The sequence below is a fragment of the Ovis aries genome, chromosome 16, assembly GCF_016772045.2.
Source record: "Ovis aries strain OAR_USU_Benz2616 breed Rambouillet chromosome 16, ARS-UI_Ramb_v3.0, whole genome shotgun sequence".
Classification (NCBI taxonomy): Eukaryota; Metazoa; Chordata; class Mammalia; order Artiodactyla; family Bovidae; genus Ovis; species Ovis aries.
This window is the reverse complement of record NC_056069.1, coordinates 71786762-71805026: the sequence shown is the minus strand read 5'-3', so window position 1 is coordinate 71805026 and position 18265 is coordinate 71786762. Positions and strand designations below refer to the sequence as shown.

General features: G+C 57.8%; 1 protein-coding gene across 4 annotated transcripts in view; it reads left to right on the top strand.

The window, feature by feature from the left end:
* AHRR (aryl hydrocarbon receptor repressor) overlaps window positions 1-18265 on the top strand; it is an 85934-nt gene that overhangs the window by 8355 nt on the left and 59314 nt on the right. For all 4 annotated transcript variants that reach the window (XM_042234003.2, XM_042234002.2, XM_042234001.2 and 1 more), the window contains exons 2-3: window positions 1090-1162; window positions 9810-9991. In XM_042234003.2, coding sequence (XP_042089937.1) covers window positions 1090-1162; window positions 9810-9991 — 255 coding nt within the window. The remainder of the gene's footprint in view (window positions 1-1089; window positions 1163-9809; window positions 9992-18265) is intronic.

The window sequence follows — 18265 nt, the reverse complement described above, 5'->3', positions numbered from 1 at the left end:
TTCATGCATCTTGAAGCTCTGAGTGGGGCATTGTCATTGAGAAAGACAGCCCGTTCATGCACTGCGTCCCTTTCTGTGCTGGCGACTCTCCTTCATCTGAAGTCAGCTCTGTCTGACACTCACTCAGCTACTCACATGGCTACTCCAGCTGGACTTTGGATCGGTGTATCCTTTTTGATCCATTTACTTTACCTACTTTTGCCAGTAGTGTGTTTCTTATGCTTAGAGTGGATTCATGACATGTTTCCGGCATTTTCACATCACTTGCTGAACGTGGAGGAAAGGGTGGAAATCGTGAGTTTGAATCTGCTTCCTCTTCCAGGTTGGACACTTGAGGCCTGGCGGGGCTGCTGGCCCCCTCTCTGCGTCTGCTGGCCCGGAGCCTGACGCCGAGGGGTCGCTGGTCTACAGGGTGTCCGTGAGACCAAGGTTCTGGCGTGTGTCCTGAGGTGATGGGCAGGCTGCCCGGCCTTGGGCCACGGTCACGGAGCTGCTCCCTCCGCCAGTGATTGCGGCCACACTGCAGCGGGCGGCCACCAGGCATGGTCAGCGGGCTCAGTGCAGCTCTGAGCTAGTGGCCAAAGCGGATGCCCGGTGTGGTGGCGTCTAGAGAGATTTTACGTAGAAAAGAGGAAGCCCGTGTGCCCAGAGGTGCAGGCCTCGGGGGAGGTAGGCTGCTGGGAGGGACACACGGGCCACAGGCAGCAGGAGGGGGCGCCTGCCCAGAGCCTGACCCAGCACTCGGCCCTCTGTGCCTGCGGCCTGCTGTCCTGCTGCTTTCCGTCGCTTCAGGGGCTCTACCTGCCAGGAGCTTTCCCAGCACAGGGCTGTCCTCTCAGGAGCGCGGTGACAGGACCGGGTCCTCGGGCCACCCTGGGGGCCCAGGGGCTGCCCGTGGAGAAGGGGCATGGCAGGAGCCAGCTCCCACACTCAGGGCCTGGGCCTGGGGGCTGTGGTTCACACCCGGGGCATCATGCCCTCTCGTGCCTCGCTTGGGGGGGCACGCCCCGGCCACTGCCTCGGGGTTTGGGGCGATGTGTGGACACCGGCTCCGTTCATGTGACCAACTTGATGCTCCCTCTCTTTTAGGGCCCGAGACGATGATCCCACCGGGGGAATGCCTATATGCCGGGAGGAAACGCAGGAAGCCCGTTCAGAAACAGTAAAGTATCATGTCTTTGTTGACGGCTACTGATGGAGGGGAGGCCTTGTGTTTTCATTGGAAAAAGTGAATTTTAGGAAGAAAGCAAGTGAGGCAAGGGTTCTGTCAGGCCTTTCTGAGGGCCAGGCACCCTCAGGATACTGGGGTCTTGGCTGCCGGGTACGGGGGCAGGACCCTGGGCTGCCTTCCCAGCCCTGATTGCAGCTGAGGTCCGACCGAGGGGTAGCCCCTGCCTGGATGTGACTGTTTCCGGCTGGATACGCCCCAGTGCCCCTGGGCTTCACCTCAAGTGAAAGGAGACCGGGGCTCATGCCCCAGCCTCCAGGAGGCAGAGTTGAGGGTGCCCCCGGCGCAACCCCGCCAGTCCTGTCTGTGGCTGCCCAGTGCAGCTCGGGGCCACCAGCAGGCACCCTGCAGTCGCGTCCATGTGGGCGCCGGGTTTCTGTGACCCAGGCCACCCCCTGGCCCCTGTGAGAGGTTGACAGGAGTGGGGCCCCCTCCAGCCCCAAGGATGGGCTGCAAGACTGGTGAGGCTGGACCTTGGGAAGTGGCTGTCACCTGAGTTAGCTGTGTGGCTTCTGTGACCTTGGGATGGGGCCGGGGGCAAGTGTGCAGCCTGATCTGAGCGGGGCGGGGGGACAGCAGAGTTGTATACCCAGGGAGAGGCAGGGCAACGTCCTCAGCTCCTCTGCTCTGGTGAGAACACTTGTCTCCTTGGATAGGGAGAGAAAAGACCTGGAGACACCCTGGGATCCGGGGGCGGGGATGTGTCCACCAGGATCCAGGGGCCATGTCCACACCTGGGGGCTGAGAGCAGTGATGCACAAACCAGCCAAAACGGTGTTTATCGGGGCAGCTCCCTGCCTCTGTGCACGAGGGGCCGGCCGTGTTTGCACACCTGGCAGTGTGCCTGTGACATTGCTCCTCAAGGGTTCCTTGTCCAGCAGTTCAGGACGCACCGCGCTGTGTAGGCCCCAGCCTTCTGCCAGCGCCTGCTCAGGCCGCCTCACGGGTGTCTGCTGTGACTTCGGACTGCGTGTTGCGCTCTCGCCCGTCTTTGCAGAGGCGGCGGCTCTGGCCACGTGCTGGCCTCTCCTCGTGGGCCGAGCAGGCTCTTTGAGCGTTCACGGTGGGAGTGGTGGATGCCTCGGCTTTGACTCAGAGCCCGCTCTGCAGCCCCTGCCTGGCCGCCTCTGTCACCCTCGTGGACTCGGGGACGTGGGTCAGTGATGCAGACAGAGGGGTGCGGCCTGCTGTGCTGTGAGCAGTGAGTTTCCTGCTGAGCTGGGGAGCTGGTGCCTCAGCCAGGATCAGTAGCCGGCAGCAAGCTATCAGCTTGCAAGCAGGTGAATCGGGCACGTGTGTTCCTACAAGTGGCGCTGCTCAGGCCAGGAGTGTGGCGTCTGTGATCTCACAGGTGTCACCGCACTGGCCGGCACTAGAGCCGAGTCCTGCCGGGCGCAGGGTGCTCCTCGGGCCTTGGGGAATGTGGGTGCTTTTCTCAGGCTCGAGCCTGGCAGACACGCTGTCTCCTTTTCTGTGACTGTCTGTTGACAGCTTTCACTCACTTTTCTATCGGACTGTGTATGTTTTTGTGCCTCTTGATTTGTGAGAGCTTTTTGTACACTGGGGATACAGATTCTTGAACGTGTTTCACATACTTTCTGTCAGTTTTTATTTTACTTGTCGTATTCTTTGCCATGCAAAAAGCACTTAATTTTCATATAGTTGAGTTTATTAATCTTTTCCTTTGTGGCTAATTTTATGTCACATTTAGAAAGGTCTTCCCTGCATCAAGTTTATGAGCATTTTCCTAGAAGACCTTGAATATACATTGAGAAGTTCTGAGCCCTTGGCGTCTTTCCTGGTGGAAGGTGTGTGTTCTGAATCTGTTTCTTCTTCCCTGTGGCTGCTGGCTGTTCCCAGAATCTCTGTTGGGTGAGCAGTGTTCTCCTCACTGATCTGTCAGGGTGCTGGGTGTTTAGGTCTGTGGTTCAGGGACAGTGAAGGACACCTGGGCACACTCACTCAGCTGTGCCTGTGCACATGGCCCTGCTGGCCTGTCTGGGCACCAGTGTCTGTGGGTTGCAAAGGCTGGGAAGGCTGCTGGGATGTGTACCAGGTGCTCTCCTGGGAATGTGAGCCCCATGTGCCAGCTGCAGTCCTGCCCCCTCGCCAAGGCTATGGGCTGTGGGTGGGCAAAGAAAGTCTGGAGCCTGCCGTCAATGGACTGCAGGTGGAATCTGCTAGAAGCCCAGGTAAGAACGTGCTCCCCGGAGGCCCAGGGTGGGCCCACGCCGGAGCAAGCAAGGTGGGCTGCAGGGTCCCTGCCCCCCACCCACCGCCACAACAGGTGACCGGCCCCTGCCCCTGCTGTGGGGGGTGACCGTGTCCCCGCCCCCTCTATGGGGGGTGACCAGCCCCTGCTCCCCCGCCGAGGGAGGTGACCGTGTCCGCACCCTGCCTTGGGGGGTGACTGGTCCCCACCCCTCACCGTGAGGGGTGACCGTGTCCCCACCCTGCCTTGGGGGGTGACCGGCCCCCACCCCTCACCGTGAGGGGTGACCATGCCCCCATCCTGCCTTGGGGGGTGACCGGCCCCTGCTCCCCCACCGTGGGGGGTGACCGTGTCCCCGCCCTGCCTTGCGGGGTGACCAGCCCCTGCTCCCCAGCCGAGGGGGGTGACCGTGTCCGCACCCTGCCTTGGGGGGTGACCGGTCCCCACCCCTCACCCTGAGGGGTGACCGCATCCCCACCCTGCCTTGGGGGGTGACCGTGTCCCCACCCTGCCGTGGGGGGTGGCTGTGTCCCCACCCTGCCTTGGGGGGTGACCGGCCCCTGCCCCCGCCGTGGGGGGTGACCGCGGTGGTGATAGTCCCGTGCTCTGGGGGCAGCACCTTGCACTCTGAGCTCAGAGCTGTGTGAGCGACGGGGCTCCCCCTCGTCTCCGCTTCTGTCTTCGTGTCATTGGCTGGGACCAGAGTGCCCTGGGCTAAGAGCGCTCACTGCACATGGTCTGCTCCGTGTGGGGACACGGGGCGGCTTGGGAAGGCCCTCCTGAAACTGAAGTTAGTGGCTCTGAGGCTCCTTGTGCCTGACACTCCTCCTGCGGCCTCACAGGCACCTTGCCTGCACCCCTGTCCTGCAGGCTGGTCTGCACTTCCTGGGACTTTCCACGCAGGGGACCTTCTCCAAGTGGGGGCTTCAATCCCCTGTGGTGATGACGTAGCTTCCTCCGCGATTTGTGTGCCATCGTGCGGATGAACCATGTGTGGTTACTCATCTCAGGTGACAGTTGGTGGGGGGGGGGGGTCCCAGGTTGAGGAGTCACCAGCAAAGCTGCTGTGAACGCTTATGTTTGAGTCTTCGAGTGTGTGCCTTCATTTCTCTTAGGTGGGATTGTGGGTCCGTGTGCAGTCGAGAAGGGCTCGGCTTTCTGAGAATCCACCAGGCAGATGGTTTTCTGAGCAGCTTTGCTGTCCACGCTGCTGGAGGTGGGGCGCGGGGCTCCTCTGCCTTCTCAGGGCGCCTGGGTGTCCGTCCTGGTCTCAGCTCCCCGACGGCCGTGGTGGAGGCTCACCGTGGCTTTACACTGCATTTCTCCAGTGAGGAACGGTGCTCGTGGCCTTTCCTGTGCTTATCTGCTGCCCACAGAGCTGCTCTGGTAAAGAGCTCATCTGTCTTCTTATTGGGCTGTTTGTCTTCTTGTTGAATTGTGAAACTTCTTTACTATTCTGGATATAGGCTCTTGTGAATATTTTCAGCCAGTCAATCTATGGCTCCCCTTTTAATTTTCTTAATGGTGACTTTCAAAAGTCATTTTAAATTCTTTGAGGAAGAACAATTTATCACTTTTTTCTTTCACAGTATTTTTAGTGTGTGCCCTGAGAGTCCCGGGACTCCTTCCAGGGTCTCCAAGATTCTCTAATGCATTTTCTTGTAAAGTATTATAGTACATTTCAGACTTGGGCCTGCAGTCTGTTCTGGTCTAATATCTGGTACGGTATGAGGTGAGGCGGATGCTCGCTTGTTTCCTGGCTGTCCGGCTGACTGGTGCCGCTTGTTGGGAAGAGCTCCTCTTCCTGTCTGTTCTGGTCTAATGTCTGGTACGGTGTGAGGTGAGGCTGATGCTTCCTTCTTTTCCTGGCTGTCCGACTGATTAGCGCCATTTCAGACTTGGGCCTGCAGTCTGTTCTGACCTGCTTTCTGGTATGGTGTGAGGTGAGGCGGATGCTCACTCTGTTGGAAGGAGCTCCTCTTCCTGTCTGTTCCGATCTAATGTCTGGTACGGTGTGAGGTGAGGCGGATGCTCACCTGTTGCCTGGCTGTCCGGCTGATTGGCACCATTTGTTGGAAGGAGCTCCTTTTCCTGTTGAGTTTCGTCATGACTTTGTCAAGTGAATGGACCAAAAGCACCTGGCTGTCTCTGGACCCTCTCTTCTGGACCCTCTCTTCTGCTCCACTGATCTTTTCCCATCTTTGTCTGAAACAAACCAAAATGGAACACTTAACTCCGAGAGGATTATGGTCAGTCAGGTAAGTCCTCCAACTCTGCCCTCTGACTGAGGATCCCCCGCACGTCCAAGTAAAGTCTAGACTGCTTGTCGTTTCTGCAAAAAGTCCTGTTGAGATTTCCATGGAGGCTCCATCGGTCCCACAGGTCAGTATGGGGGTGACACCATCTTAACAGTACCCAGCATTACTGGCTGTATTTCCATGGTTTGTGTCTCTTTGCTCAGCGCTGTTTAGGTGTCTGAGTGTCTCCTGTTGAACTTGTCCCAGGTATTTTAGGTTTCTGGGTCCCTCACCTCCTCCCGAGTCTCTACCCTGCAGAGTCAGGGCTTCCCACCGTGGCTCTGGGCCCAAACCCAAGGTCAGCTCAGAGGGGCGCTTCCCTCCAGTGGCCCCCTGACCCACCTGGTGGGGGCAAGGGTCTCTGCCCCGGCCCCTGGAACTGAAGCCTGGGGAGGCATGTTGGGCTGGGTTTCAGGGGCAGCCAGGTGCTTGGTTTGAGAAAGCTGGAAAGAACAGAGCCTTCCCAACACCCGTATCTTCAATCCGGAGTGTCCCCCGGTGCCCCGCTGGGTGGGGGTGGGGACAGTCACTGCTCAGTCCATCCCAGGTGTGGCTGGGGGCCTGCTCCCCACAGGTCTGCCCCAGTGAGGTCTCTGCCCTCCTCTGGCCCCTATACCTGCCCTTGGCACTGCTCTGCTTTCTGGGGAGGCCTTGAGTTCTCTCACTTCTGGGCGGGGCTCCCCTCTGAATGGCAAATCGAGGCTGCTCCGTCTCTCCACACCTCCTGGCTCTGCATTTTGTTAGCAGATGACCAAGGTTGGTGTAGGCACCTCATTAAGGAATAAATAAGAAAAGAAACCAAAGAAAGTGACAAGATAACCGGAGAATGGGAGAAAATTTGTGTGTCTGTTAAGGATCTAGTATCCCAAATATATAAAGATTTCCTGCAACTCAAGAGCAAACAACCCAATTTAAAAATGGGCAAAAGGCTCGAGTAGACATTCCTCCAAAGAAATACAGAGATGGCCAACAAGCACGTGAGAAGATGCCCAGCACTGTTGGCCATCATTCATTCAGTTAGTTCAGTCGCTCAGTCGTGTCAGATTCTTTGTGGCCCCGTGGACTCCAGCCCGCCAGGCCTCCCTGTCCATCACCAACTCCCAGAGCTTGTTCAAACTCATGTCCATTGAGTCGGTGATGCCATCCAACCATCTCATCCTCTGTCATCCCCTTCTCCTCCTGCCCTCAATCTTTCCCAGCATCAGGGTCTTTTCAAATGAGTTAGTTCTTCCCATCAGGTGGCCAAAGTATTGGAGTTTCAGCTTCAGCCTCAGTCCTTCCAATGAATATTCAGGACTGATTTCCTATAGGATGGACTGGTTGATCTCCTTGCAGTCCAAGGGGCTCTCAAGTCTTCTCCAACACCTCAGTTCAAGTGCATTCGTTCTTTGGTGCTCAGTTTTCTTTATGGTCCAACTCTCACAGCCATACATGACTGCTGGAAAAACCATAGCTTTGACTAGACGGACCTTTGTTGGCAAAGTAATGTCTCTGCTTTTTAATATGCAGGGATTTTGGAGCCCCAAAAATAAAGTCAGCCACTGTTTGTAGTGTTCCCGCATCTATTTGCCATAAAGTGATGGGACCGGATGCCATGATCTTCGTTTTCTGAATGTTGAGCTTTAAGCCAGCTTTTTCACTCTCCTCTTTCACTTTCATCAAGAGGCTCTTTAGTTCTTCTTCACTTTCTGCCATAAGGGTGGTGTCATCTGCATATCTGAGGTTATTGATATGTCTCCCGGCAATCTTGATTCCAGCTTGTGCTTCATCCAGCCCAGCATTTCTCATGATGTACTCTGCATTTACGTTAAATAAGCAGGGTGACAATATACAGCCTGGACATACTCCTTTCCCAATTTGGAACCAATCTGTTTTTCCATGTCCGATTCTAACTGTTGCTTCTTGACCCACATACAGGTTTCTTAGGAGGCAGGTAAGATGGTCTGATATTCCCGTCTCTCAATGAATTTCCCACAGTTTGTTGTGATACATACAATCAAAGGCTTTAGCATAGTCCATGAAGCAGAAGTAGATGTTTTTCTGGAACTCTCTTGCCTATTCTATGATCCAGCAGATGTTGGCGATTTGATCTCTGGTTCCTCTGCCTTTTCTAAATCCAGCTTGAACACCTGAAAGTTCTCGGTTCACGTACTGCTGAAGCCTGGCTTGGAGGATTTTGAGCATGACCTTGCTAGCATGTGAAATCAGCACAGCTGTGCGGGTAGTTTGAGCATTCTTTAGTTTTGCCCTTCTTTGGGACTGGAATGAAACTGACCTTCTCCAGTCCTGTGGCCATCGCTGAGTTTTCCAAATTTGCTGGCATTTTGAGTGCAGCACTTTAACAGCATCATCTTTTAGGATTTGAAATAGCTCAGCTGGAATTCTATCACCTCCATTAGCTTTGCTCATGGTGATGCTTCCCAAGGCCCACTTGACTTCACACCCCAGGATGTCTGGCTCTAGGTGAGTGATCACACCGTTACACCATCACCCAGATGGGAATATTATTTTAAAAAGGACAATAGCAAGTGTTGCTGAGGCTGTGAAGTATGGCTGGTGCGGAGGATCGCCGGGCCATGGAACGTGACTCAGCCCTGAGAAGCAGTGCAGCTCCACACAGGCTGCCTGACGGGAGCAGCTTGACTGTGTGATGGCCGGTGAAGGGTGCCAGGTGTGAGGAGTCTGACTCCATTCACAGGAATGTCTGAGCGGGCACATCCAGAGAGACAGACACGGGCTGTGGCCGCTGGGGCCCGAGAGGTGAGGGGAGCCGCTTGGTAGGAGTGCTGCTTGGGGCTGAAGTGATGTTTTGGAGCTTGATGGAGGCTGACAGCTCCATGAATGTCCTAAATGCCGGCACACTTTCACGTTAGAGCAGCTTTACATGGCATGAATTGCAGCTCCGTCAAGAGAGAGAAGTGGCCGAGGTGGAGCTTCTGCTCTTGTGTGGTTTTGTGTGGTCTTGGCCCCCACGGCCCCATGGGGTGGGGGGGTGCCCGGGGGTTTCTGACCGAAAGGAATGTGTGGGACAGGGTTCCACATTCTTGCAAGTGAGTGCACGGTAGAAAAACAGGACCTTTTGGACCCAGGAGCCCGGAGCCCCTGAAGGCAGCCCCCAACCTGGGGAGCGCGGGCCCGGGGAAGCGGCCCCTGCCTGACTGGCCTGGCCTCAGTTTCTAGGAAGGAGGTTAAGGAGACATTTCTGCGTGGAGGGGGCAGGGCTGGGGGTGGGTAAGAGGGCCTGTGAGGGCAGCTGCAGCAGGCAGGACATCTAGGTAGGGCCGCACCCTTAGAGGGAGGGAGGTGGCGGGGCCCTGGCCTCCCCCTCCTGAGTGAAGGGTCAGGGAGGGGGCACCACAGTGCCCAGAGGGGCCACGCAGGCCTAGAGGGCAAGGCCCAGTGGAGCTCCCGAGAGAGCTGAGCAGTGTGCCCAGGGCTGGTGCCTGCTGCTACCTTGGTGGGTGTGAGCACAGAGAGGCCACATGGCTCTCCTGCTGGCTCTTCCCCGTCTCTGGGCCTCCCTCCAGAGCTGCGACCAGCGGCCGGCATGGTTGGTGCGGCCTGTGTGGCTGATGTAGCTGCCATGGCCTCTGTGCCCCGCGTGGCCTCTGTGGCTGGCGTAGCTGTTGTGCCCAGCGTGGCCTCTGTGCCCGGCGTGGCCTCTGTGCCCTGCGTGGCCTCTGTGCCCGGCGTGGCCTCTGTGCCCCGCGTGGCCTCTGTGCCCGGCGTGGCCTCTGTGCCCCGCGTGGCCTCTGTGCCCGGCGTGGCCTCTGTGCCCCGCGTGGCCTCTGTGGCCAGCGTAGCTGATGTGCCCGGCATAGCTGATGTGCCCGGCGTGGCCTCTGGCTGGCATGGCCTCTGTGCCCGGCGTGGCCTCTGTGCCTGGCGTGGCCTCTGTGCCCAGCGTGGCCGCAGTCTAGCTTGTGTGTCTCCGGGAACCAGTGCTTTTTCATCCCGTGAGGCAAGTGTTTGCCGGCAGCTGCCTTTTGACGCTGAGTGCTCCTCCTGAGGTCCCTGCCTGGGGCGCTTTCCACCTGGGAGTTCCAGCCTGACTGCGGTTTTCCCCTCGCAGGAGGCCCGCCGTGGGCGCTGAGAAGTCGAACCCCTCCAAGCGGCACCGGGACCGCCTGAACGCTGAGCTGGACCACCTGGCCAGCCTGCTGCCGCTGCCGCCCGACATCATCTCTAAGCTCGACAAGCTTTCCGTCCTGCGCCTCAGTGTCAGCTACCTCAGGGTGAAGAGCTTCTTCCAAGGTAGGACCCTCACCTCTGCCCCTCGGGCCTCACCTGGGCCCACCTGGCTTCCCCGGGATGGGCCTCTTTTCACTTCTTGTCTGGAGGCCTTTGGAGGCAGAGAGCAGCTCTGGTGGGAGGGCTGGGGCCGGCCTGCCCCATCTGGCTCGCCTGCCCAGCCCTGGGGGCACTGTGCTGCCCGAGGCAGCCCTCCTCAGCGCAGGGCAGCTGGTGTGCCCATCGGGCCTGTCCGCGGCCTCCGGCCAAGCCTTACTCCTCGCGTGGCCTGGCTGAGCTCTTGGGGAGTGTGGTTGTCCCCAGCCCGCTTCAGCAGCCCGGACCAGGGCCATCAGCCCTCAGCCAAGTCTGAGCTTCTCACAAAGCTGTGCGTTTATTCTGTGTCTTCAGGCAGAGGTAAGACGAGTGTTCGCAGGGGGCGTGTGTGGGCACCGGTGGGTGGTGGATGGCAGCTGACTGCCCGCTCACGCTCTGCGTGAGGCCCTGGGAGTCAGTGCATGCACAGCCTCCTGTGACTGACACCGTCCTCGGGCTGTGGTTAGGAGGGCTGGCCGCCGAGGGACCCGGGCCTGTGCGGTGCGGGCTCCACCACGGGGCTGCGGATGTGCGTGCGTCTGACGTGCCTGAGCTGCGGCAGCCACTGTGCCTTGCTGGCTTTCTCGGCCTGGGCGGGCATGCTTCCCGAGGGTGCGGGCTGCTTTCAACCCCGATGCCCCCAGGCACTCGCTCGCCATGCCCTCCAGCTGGGCCAGCGCCGACTAGCCAGGCACAGGGCCCGCCCGGCCCTCCCATTGTCTCCAGGAGCGAGAACCCCAGCCCTCCCGCCATGGCTGGCCCTGGGAGCCCCTCTGTGTGAGGGCCCTGATGGGTCTGGGTCCCACTCCTGGGGTCTCGCGGCCCCTCCCCTGTGTCCAGCTCTGCTCTGGGGCTGGACCCCTGCTGGGGGACTCTGCGTGGAGCTGACCTCGGTAAGCTGAGCTGTCCTTCGTGGAAAGGCACCTCTGTCCCTGGGGAAGGCCGAGCGCTCAGAGCTGTGTCTGCTGACCCAGGCTTGGTTTTGGGGGCGGGGAGGTCCTTGCTCCTTGTGACGCCCACCTGTGTCCACCCCCCCACCCCGCCATGCATGGGCTCATGGACATCATAGGGTGGGGACATAGGCAGAGTTTTGACAGCTTGGCCTGGGATTTAACCAGCACCAGCCTAGGTTCGTCCCCCAGTAAATCTCCCAGACCCTCTGCCCGCCCCCCCCCCATGGCTGGAGGCACAAGCTTAGGAGGCACTTTTGGAAAAGTAGGCTTGGAGGGCAGCAGAGAATGGTGGGCACCATGGGGTCAGGTTGTGCAGGCTGGAGGGCTTCCAAGAGGAGGCGAGGGGAGCGGTGTGGTCTGCAGGCTGCATAGAGGCAGCCCCATCATGGAGCCATCTAAGGGACCCTTGCTACTGCAGTCCTGCTCTGAGAAGGCCCCACTCTCCCCAGCTGTGGTCTGGGCCCCTCTCCCAGCAACTGGTGCCCGGCCCTGCTGGCCCCCACTCCCTGTGGTCAGCCCCGAGGCCCCCTCAGATTCCCAGGCCCACACCTCTGCAACCACCTGGAGTCCTGCCTTCTCTTGCGTGTCCCACTGGCCCACTTGCAGAACTGGGCCTGAATTCTGTCTGAGTCCCTCCCATGCCCACAATCTCCTGTCCCTCCTGAAAGCACCTGTATTTCCCGGGATCTCGGGTTATGGGTGCCCAGGACTGTGATGGACCCAGGAAAATGGAGAAATTCGAGCACTATGCGGTTCTTTGTGTGAGGCGGGCGACCACTTTCCCAGCATTCCAAGCGGAGGCTGGGAGCGGCAGCTCTATGGGGGCTTCACGTGGCGTGTGTGTGTGCTAAGTCACTTCACTCGTGTCCAGCTCTTTGTGCCCCTTTAGACTGTTAGTCCACCAGGCTCCTCTGTCCGTGGGGTTCTCCAGGCAAGAATGCTGGAGTGGGTTGCCGTGCCCTCCTCCAGGGGATCTCCCAACCCAGGGACCAACCCACATCTCCTGTGGCTCCTGCTTTGCAGTCAGAGTCCTGACCGCCGAGCCCCTGGGGAAGCTTTCCAGCGACACTGCTTCTAAATTAAACATCAGCACCTCCAGCTGCAGGGACCTGCGGCCTGGGGCCCAGGGCACGTGGCTCCTGGTCACCGTGGACTGCATGGTTCCTGGATGCTGAGTCCTCGGGGGCTTCGGGAGACCAGGGGCTGTGGCCAGCTTTCTGTTTTGGTGTCAGGCCTTCAGGCACCTCTCCGTCCCTCCTGAGTGCCTCCTGGGGAGGGCTCCGTCCCCAGGGCCCTAGTGGGGACACTGCGGACCTGGCCAAGCCCCTGCTGGGGCTGACGCACAGACTCGCTAAAGCTTTTCTCTCCCATCCAGGTACTAACCATGCCCAACCCTGCTCAGCTTCTGAGGTCAGAATAGATTGGCTGCATTCAGGGTGGTATGGCTGTAGACAAGCCTTTGTTCCTGAGAGGCGGTTCCAGAAGTTCTGCTCTACTACCCAGGTTTCCAAGTCTTACTGAAAACGCATCAGGTCTTTAGGTAGGAAAAACGCAAATGTGTGAAACAGCAAAAGCAGTCACTCAGCGTTGGTGTGGCCTTGGTGCGGAGTCCAGGGCCCTCATCCTGGAGCCCCAGGCCCTGCCGGTGCTGCCAGTTCTCCAGCCCCATCTGTGCTCACAAAGGAGAGTTCCGTGAAGGGATGACGGGCCCGCTCCAAAGGCCTGGGGATGTGGGGGGCTCATGGGCCCATCTTCAGAAACTCTCAGACCTGGATTCCCAGTGCCTGGTCTCCATCCCCACTGTGGGATATCCATTGTGGGGTCTCCATCCGCATTGTGGGGTCTCCATTCCCACTGCGGGGTCTCCATCCCCACCGCGGGGCCTCCATCCCCATTATGGGGTCTCCATCCCCACCGCGGGGCCTCCATCCCCATTATGGGGTCTCCATCCCCACCGCGGGGCCTCCATCCCCCACCGCGGGGCGTCCATCCTCCACCGCGGGGCCTCCATCCCCACCACGGGGTCTCCATCCCCCACCGCGGGGTCTCCATCCCCCACCGCGGGGCCTCCATCCCCCACAGCGGGGCCTCCATCCTCCACCGCGGGGCCTCTATCCGCACCGCGGGGCCTCCATCCTCCACTGCGGGGTCTCCATCCCCATTATGGGGTCTCCATCCCCACCGCGGGGCCTCCATCCCCCACCGCGGGGTCTCCATCCCCCACCGCGGGGTCTCCATCCCCATTATGGGGTCTCCATCCCTGCTGTGGGATCTCTATCTCCATTGTGGTGCCTTCATTCCCTTTCTGGCGTCTCTACCCCCCTTCCAGGGACCCCATTCCTGTCCCCAGGGTTCCCCATGCCCAGGGCTTCCTCAGTGACCCATGTGGACAGCTGGGCCAGGTTTGGGGCTGCCCAGGAGGGGCTTTCTGTTCGCCTTCCTCCCACAGAGGCTTCCCTCTGCCTTTGGACACTGATGGGGGACTGGTCACTCCCTCTCTGGTCACTTCCTCGGGTGCAGCTGTGTCCAGCCAGGCCAGGGTTGGTGGCCTTGGAAAGACTTCGATTCTGTTGTTTCCAGGAGCTCAGGCATCGGCCAGGTGTCTGCCTGAATGCAGGAGCCCTCTAAACCAGGAGCAGAGTGCTCCTCCCACACTGAGCCCGATCCCTTTTGCCCCGAGGCAGGGGGATGCCCCATCAGGTCTGCGGAGCCCGCACGCTGCCAGTGGGAGGCCTTGCTGGTCACAGCTTGGGGAGATAATGAGCTTGACTTCGGTATCACCCTGTTCTCCCAAGGATTCCCAAGTTTGTGATCTTCCTCAGGCTGTACATTTTAGGGGAAATTCTAAACATTTTCCTGAATTCATTTCCTCTGCATAGTTAGAAAAAAGGCGAGCTTAAAAATTGGATCTTAATCTCTGCTTCCTGACTCAGAAATGGATAATTTCATTAAAGCTTCCATAAAATGTCACCTTTGGGAAGGACATGAACTGGAAAGTTCCAGCCTCCAAGAGTAATAATGGCCTGCAAATTGGCTTGTAGTGTTGTGTTTGTGTCAACTTTCATGAATTTTTAAAAGGCAGTGAGCTTATTTAATTACTTAACTTGGTTCTGCGTAGACTGAGGGCTGGTGCTTCTTAGTTATAAACCCTTTGCTTGTACCAAAGAGAGGGATTTTCCACTCTTGCAAGTTTCACTGTTTGCAAGAAGGGAAACTGGGGGCTGATCACAGAAAAGGGAGGAAGGGTGGGTGGAGAATGTGAAGGACCCTGAGGGGGCGGGAGCCGGGTTCTCTTCAGGACGTGTGGTCCCAGCCGCCCAGGCACCCCCTTCTCAGACCCAGCACTCAGCACTGAGGTATTGACCCGGGCAGGAGACTCGCTGGACCTCGGCTTCAAGGGCCTAGAATGCGGACCAGCATGCAGATGACTGAGGACCCCAGTCACCCTAGCCTGGCAGGTGCAAGACCAAGGACCCCCAGTCACCCTAGCCTGGTAGGTGGCAAGACTAAGGACCCCCGGTCACCCTAGCCTGGCAGGTGGTAAGACCAAGGACCCCTGTCATCCTAGCCTGGCCGGTGGCATGACCTAGGACCCCCCCCCCCCGTCACCCTAGCCTGGCCAATGGCAAGACCAAGGACCCCTGGTCACCCTAGCCTGGCTGGTGGCGTGCAGGCAGGACAGTGGGTGGGATGAACAGAGGGAAGGGACACTCAGCAGACAGAACCAGGAGGGGAAAGCACAGGTTCGGCCTCCAGGGATGATCCAGAGATCCCTGAGCTGTGAGGACCCATCCCCTGCTCACCATCCGCCAGGCCCGGGCCTGGGGTCGGCCCACCTGCACGCTCTGTGCCGGATGGACCCTGGTCCTGGGCTCGCCTGAGCTGGGCGGGTCTGCTTCACCTCCTCTGGGTGGCAGGTCCACAGGCCCCGCGTCCTGAGCTGTGTCCGGGACACGCAGGATGCTCTGCTCCTCTGCGGGTCAGAGATGAACTTCTCCCCAAGGCTTAGGGGCCTGCGACCCAGGAGTGCAGTGGGTGCGGCCGAGCTGAACTGTGAGGTTCTCAGCTTTCACTGACGAGTCGTCCTTCCCTGATGAGCTCTGCTGGGAATGAGTGTCTGTGAACCTGCAGAGCATGTCCTGAGGCCTAGCCCCACTGTGTGGGGGCAGGGGCGGTGGGGGGGGGGGCGGAGGCGGGGCTCCGAGGGGGGCTTGGGACGAGGTGGGTCCCATCCTGAGAATGAGCACCCCTGCGTGCCCTCCCCACTGTGTTCTGTGAGTGAGGCGCTCCCGCCTCTGAGCGGCGAGGCATGTGAGGCCTGAGATGCTGAGAGCTGGGTCAGGACCTCCTGCCTTCACGGGGCTGCTCCGTGGATTCCTCCCCAGGGGACGTGGCTGTGGCTGTGGCTGCGTCTCCTCTCCAGCCCTTCCGCTGCGGGAGCCCCTTCCCCACAGCACGGACAGCTTCTGGAGGACAGCCCCCGGGGCCTTTCCAGCACAGGTACGCTGCTCTGGGTCACGTCAGGCTGTGTGCACACCTGTCTCTTCCCCAGGCGGGTCCCCTGCATAGCCATCATTCAGAAAGATCACCCCGGATCGTTTTCTGCTGGTTTTTCTTCTCCCGCCGTCTCTTAGTTGCCTCTGGAGGCGGAGTCTAGCCCAGAGGAGAAGCAGGCTCCTGGTTCCTCCCTTCATCTGTTCACTCTCTCCTGGTTCCTGAGTCCCCCCAGGGCATGTGTCCCCCGGCGTCGCTTTCCCTCTCACTGCCGTGGGATGGACCGGGGCGGTCCCGGGCCTTCCCTGTCCCTTCTGGGTCAGTTAGGGTCTTTCAGTCACTGGCACTAGTGTGATCAGTCCAGCCGAACATTCAATCTCTGAAAGAATTTCAAGTGTGAGCCTTCTCGCTGCCTAGTCTGAGGGTCTGGCAGGCAGGGCTGGGGCAGGGGGAGCCTGATGGTGAGCTTGGCTGCCTCTCCCTGAGGTCCTGCCTCACCAGAGCCATGGTTCCTGGCCTTTCCAGGTCGAAGCAGCAGCAGGAAGAAGAGGTGAGGCTGGGGGAATTCTTCCTGGTGTTGCTGGGAGCTGGCACCCAGGCTGGTGGCCTTGGTATTTTCCCAGCTTCTGAGGACCGCATGCCTGGGGTGTCTGTCTGTCTCAGTGGCTGACATGGGTCACCATGTCTCTCTAGTCACCTCCTTGTGCTTCCTTCTTTAACACAAGGGTCAGACAGCTGCATGCCTACAGGCATCCTCCTGGGAGGAGCTGAGATACCCTCGGCCAGTGTTTGGACACTGTGCCCCACCTGCTCCATAGGAAACGTACGTCTTTGACGGGCCTGGTTGACAACATGGTGCTTCTCACTTGCAGCCCAAACGCCTTTGGAGTTCTTGAATATAGAGATACCCGCCCCACGGGCCTCTGGGGCCATCATGAAACTCCTCTCACTGCGTGCCAGCAGCGAGGGGGGGCCCCCAGCCCTCTCCTGGCACATGTGGCAGGACCGACAGTGCTGCCCTCCAAGGACGTCCTCCTTCCAGCCTCGAACATCTCTCACCTCTGACATCCTCTCTGAAGCCTTGCCAAGGTCATCTGGGGCCAACAGTTGGCACATGTTGTCGTGGGGCCTTGGCCCAAATTCACACTGAAAGTTTCACATTAACAGCGAGCTCTAATGCAGGAAGCAAAGCAGCGGCTGTGCCCCTCGCCTCCCAGGATCTACAGTCCAGTGGGCAGGCCTGCCGCCAAGCACACAGACTCTTCCACTTCCAGAAGATACAATGCCGAGTAACTGTAGCCATCAGGCAGACGACATGCGAAATGTGAGACAAAATATCTGAAATCTTTAAACATGCATCGCTCAGTCAGCAGGACATCAAGGAATACTCAAAGGGACTAAAACCTAAGTGCAGCTGAGAACCCAAAGAGAAACTTTTAAAAACCATTTTTAACGGATGTACCTCCTTTAAAACACAGAAGGAAGGCAAGGTTTGGGCTGCAAGGAGGGACGGAGAGGGTGTCAATCAGAGCAAACACTGATGTGTGGAAGAATAAGACTGGCATCGGAAAGGGCGGAAACGAGGGAGATGCAGCCCTGGCCGTGACGGCGATTTGAGGTGAAGATTTCAACATTTCTTGTATTAATTAAATGTGGAGGTTGAGTAACTAATTCATAATAAAATTTTCAGGCTAATCATCAAGACAACAGAACGGTTTAACGTTCAAAATAAGGGAGAGAAAAAAGTAGAATGAAAAAATGTAATTAATTAAAAGAAAAACACGGGAAAGAAGAAAAAAGAGATGAGGAAGAGTGTAACAAACAGAGAGCGCGGAATTCCAGATGCACCACCAGCCACAGCCGGTGCGAGTGGGCTAAGTAGGCCAGCTAAGAGATGAGGGTTAGAGACAGGAAATAGAGGAGAGCAACAGAGTGGGAAAGACTAGAGGTCTCTTCAAGAAAATCAGAGATACCAAGGGAACATTTCATGCAAAGATGGGCTCGATAAAGGACAGAAATGGTATGGACCTAACAGAAGCAGAAGATATTAGGAAGAGGTGGCAAGAATACACAGAAAAACTGTACAAAAAAAAATCTTCATGACCCAGATAATCACGATGGTGTGATCACTCACCTAGAGCCAGACATCCTGGAATGTGAAGTCAAGTGGGCCTTGGGAAGCATCACTATGAACAAAGCTAGTGGAGGTGATGGAATTCCAGTGGAGCTATTTCAAATCCTGAAAGATGATGCTGTAAAAGTGCTGCACTCAATATGCTAGCAAATTTGGAAAACTCAGCAGTGGCCACAGGACTGGAAAAGGTCAGTTTTCATTCCAATCCCAAGAAAGGCAATGCCAAAGAATGCTCAAACTACAGCACAATTGCACTCATCTCACATGCTAGTAAAGTAATGCTCAAAATTCTCCAAGACAGGCTTCAGCAATACGTGAACCATGAACTTCCAGATCAAGCTGGATTTAGAAAAGGCAGAGGAACCAGAGATCAAATTGCCAACATCTGCTGGATCATCAAAAAAGCAAGAGAGTTCCAGAAAAACATCTATTTCTGCTTTATTGACTATGCCAAAGCCTTTGACTTTGTGGATCACAATATACTGTGGAATATTCTGAAAGAGATGGGAACACCAGACCACCTGACCTGCCTCTTGAGAAATCTGTATGCAGGTCAGGAAGCAACAGTTAGAACTGGACATGGAACAACAGACTGGTTCCAAATAGGAAAAGGAGTGCGTC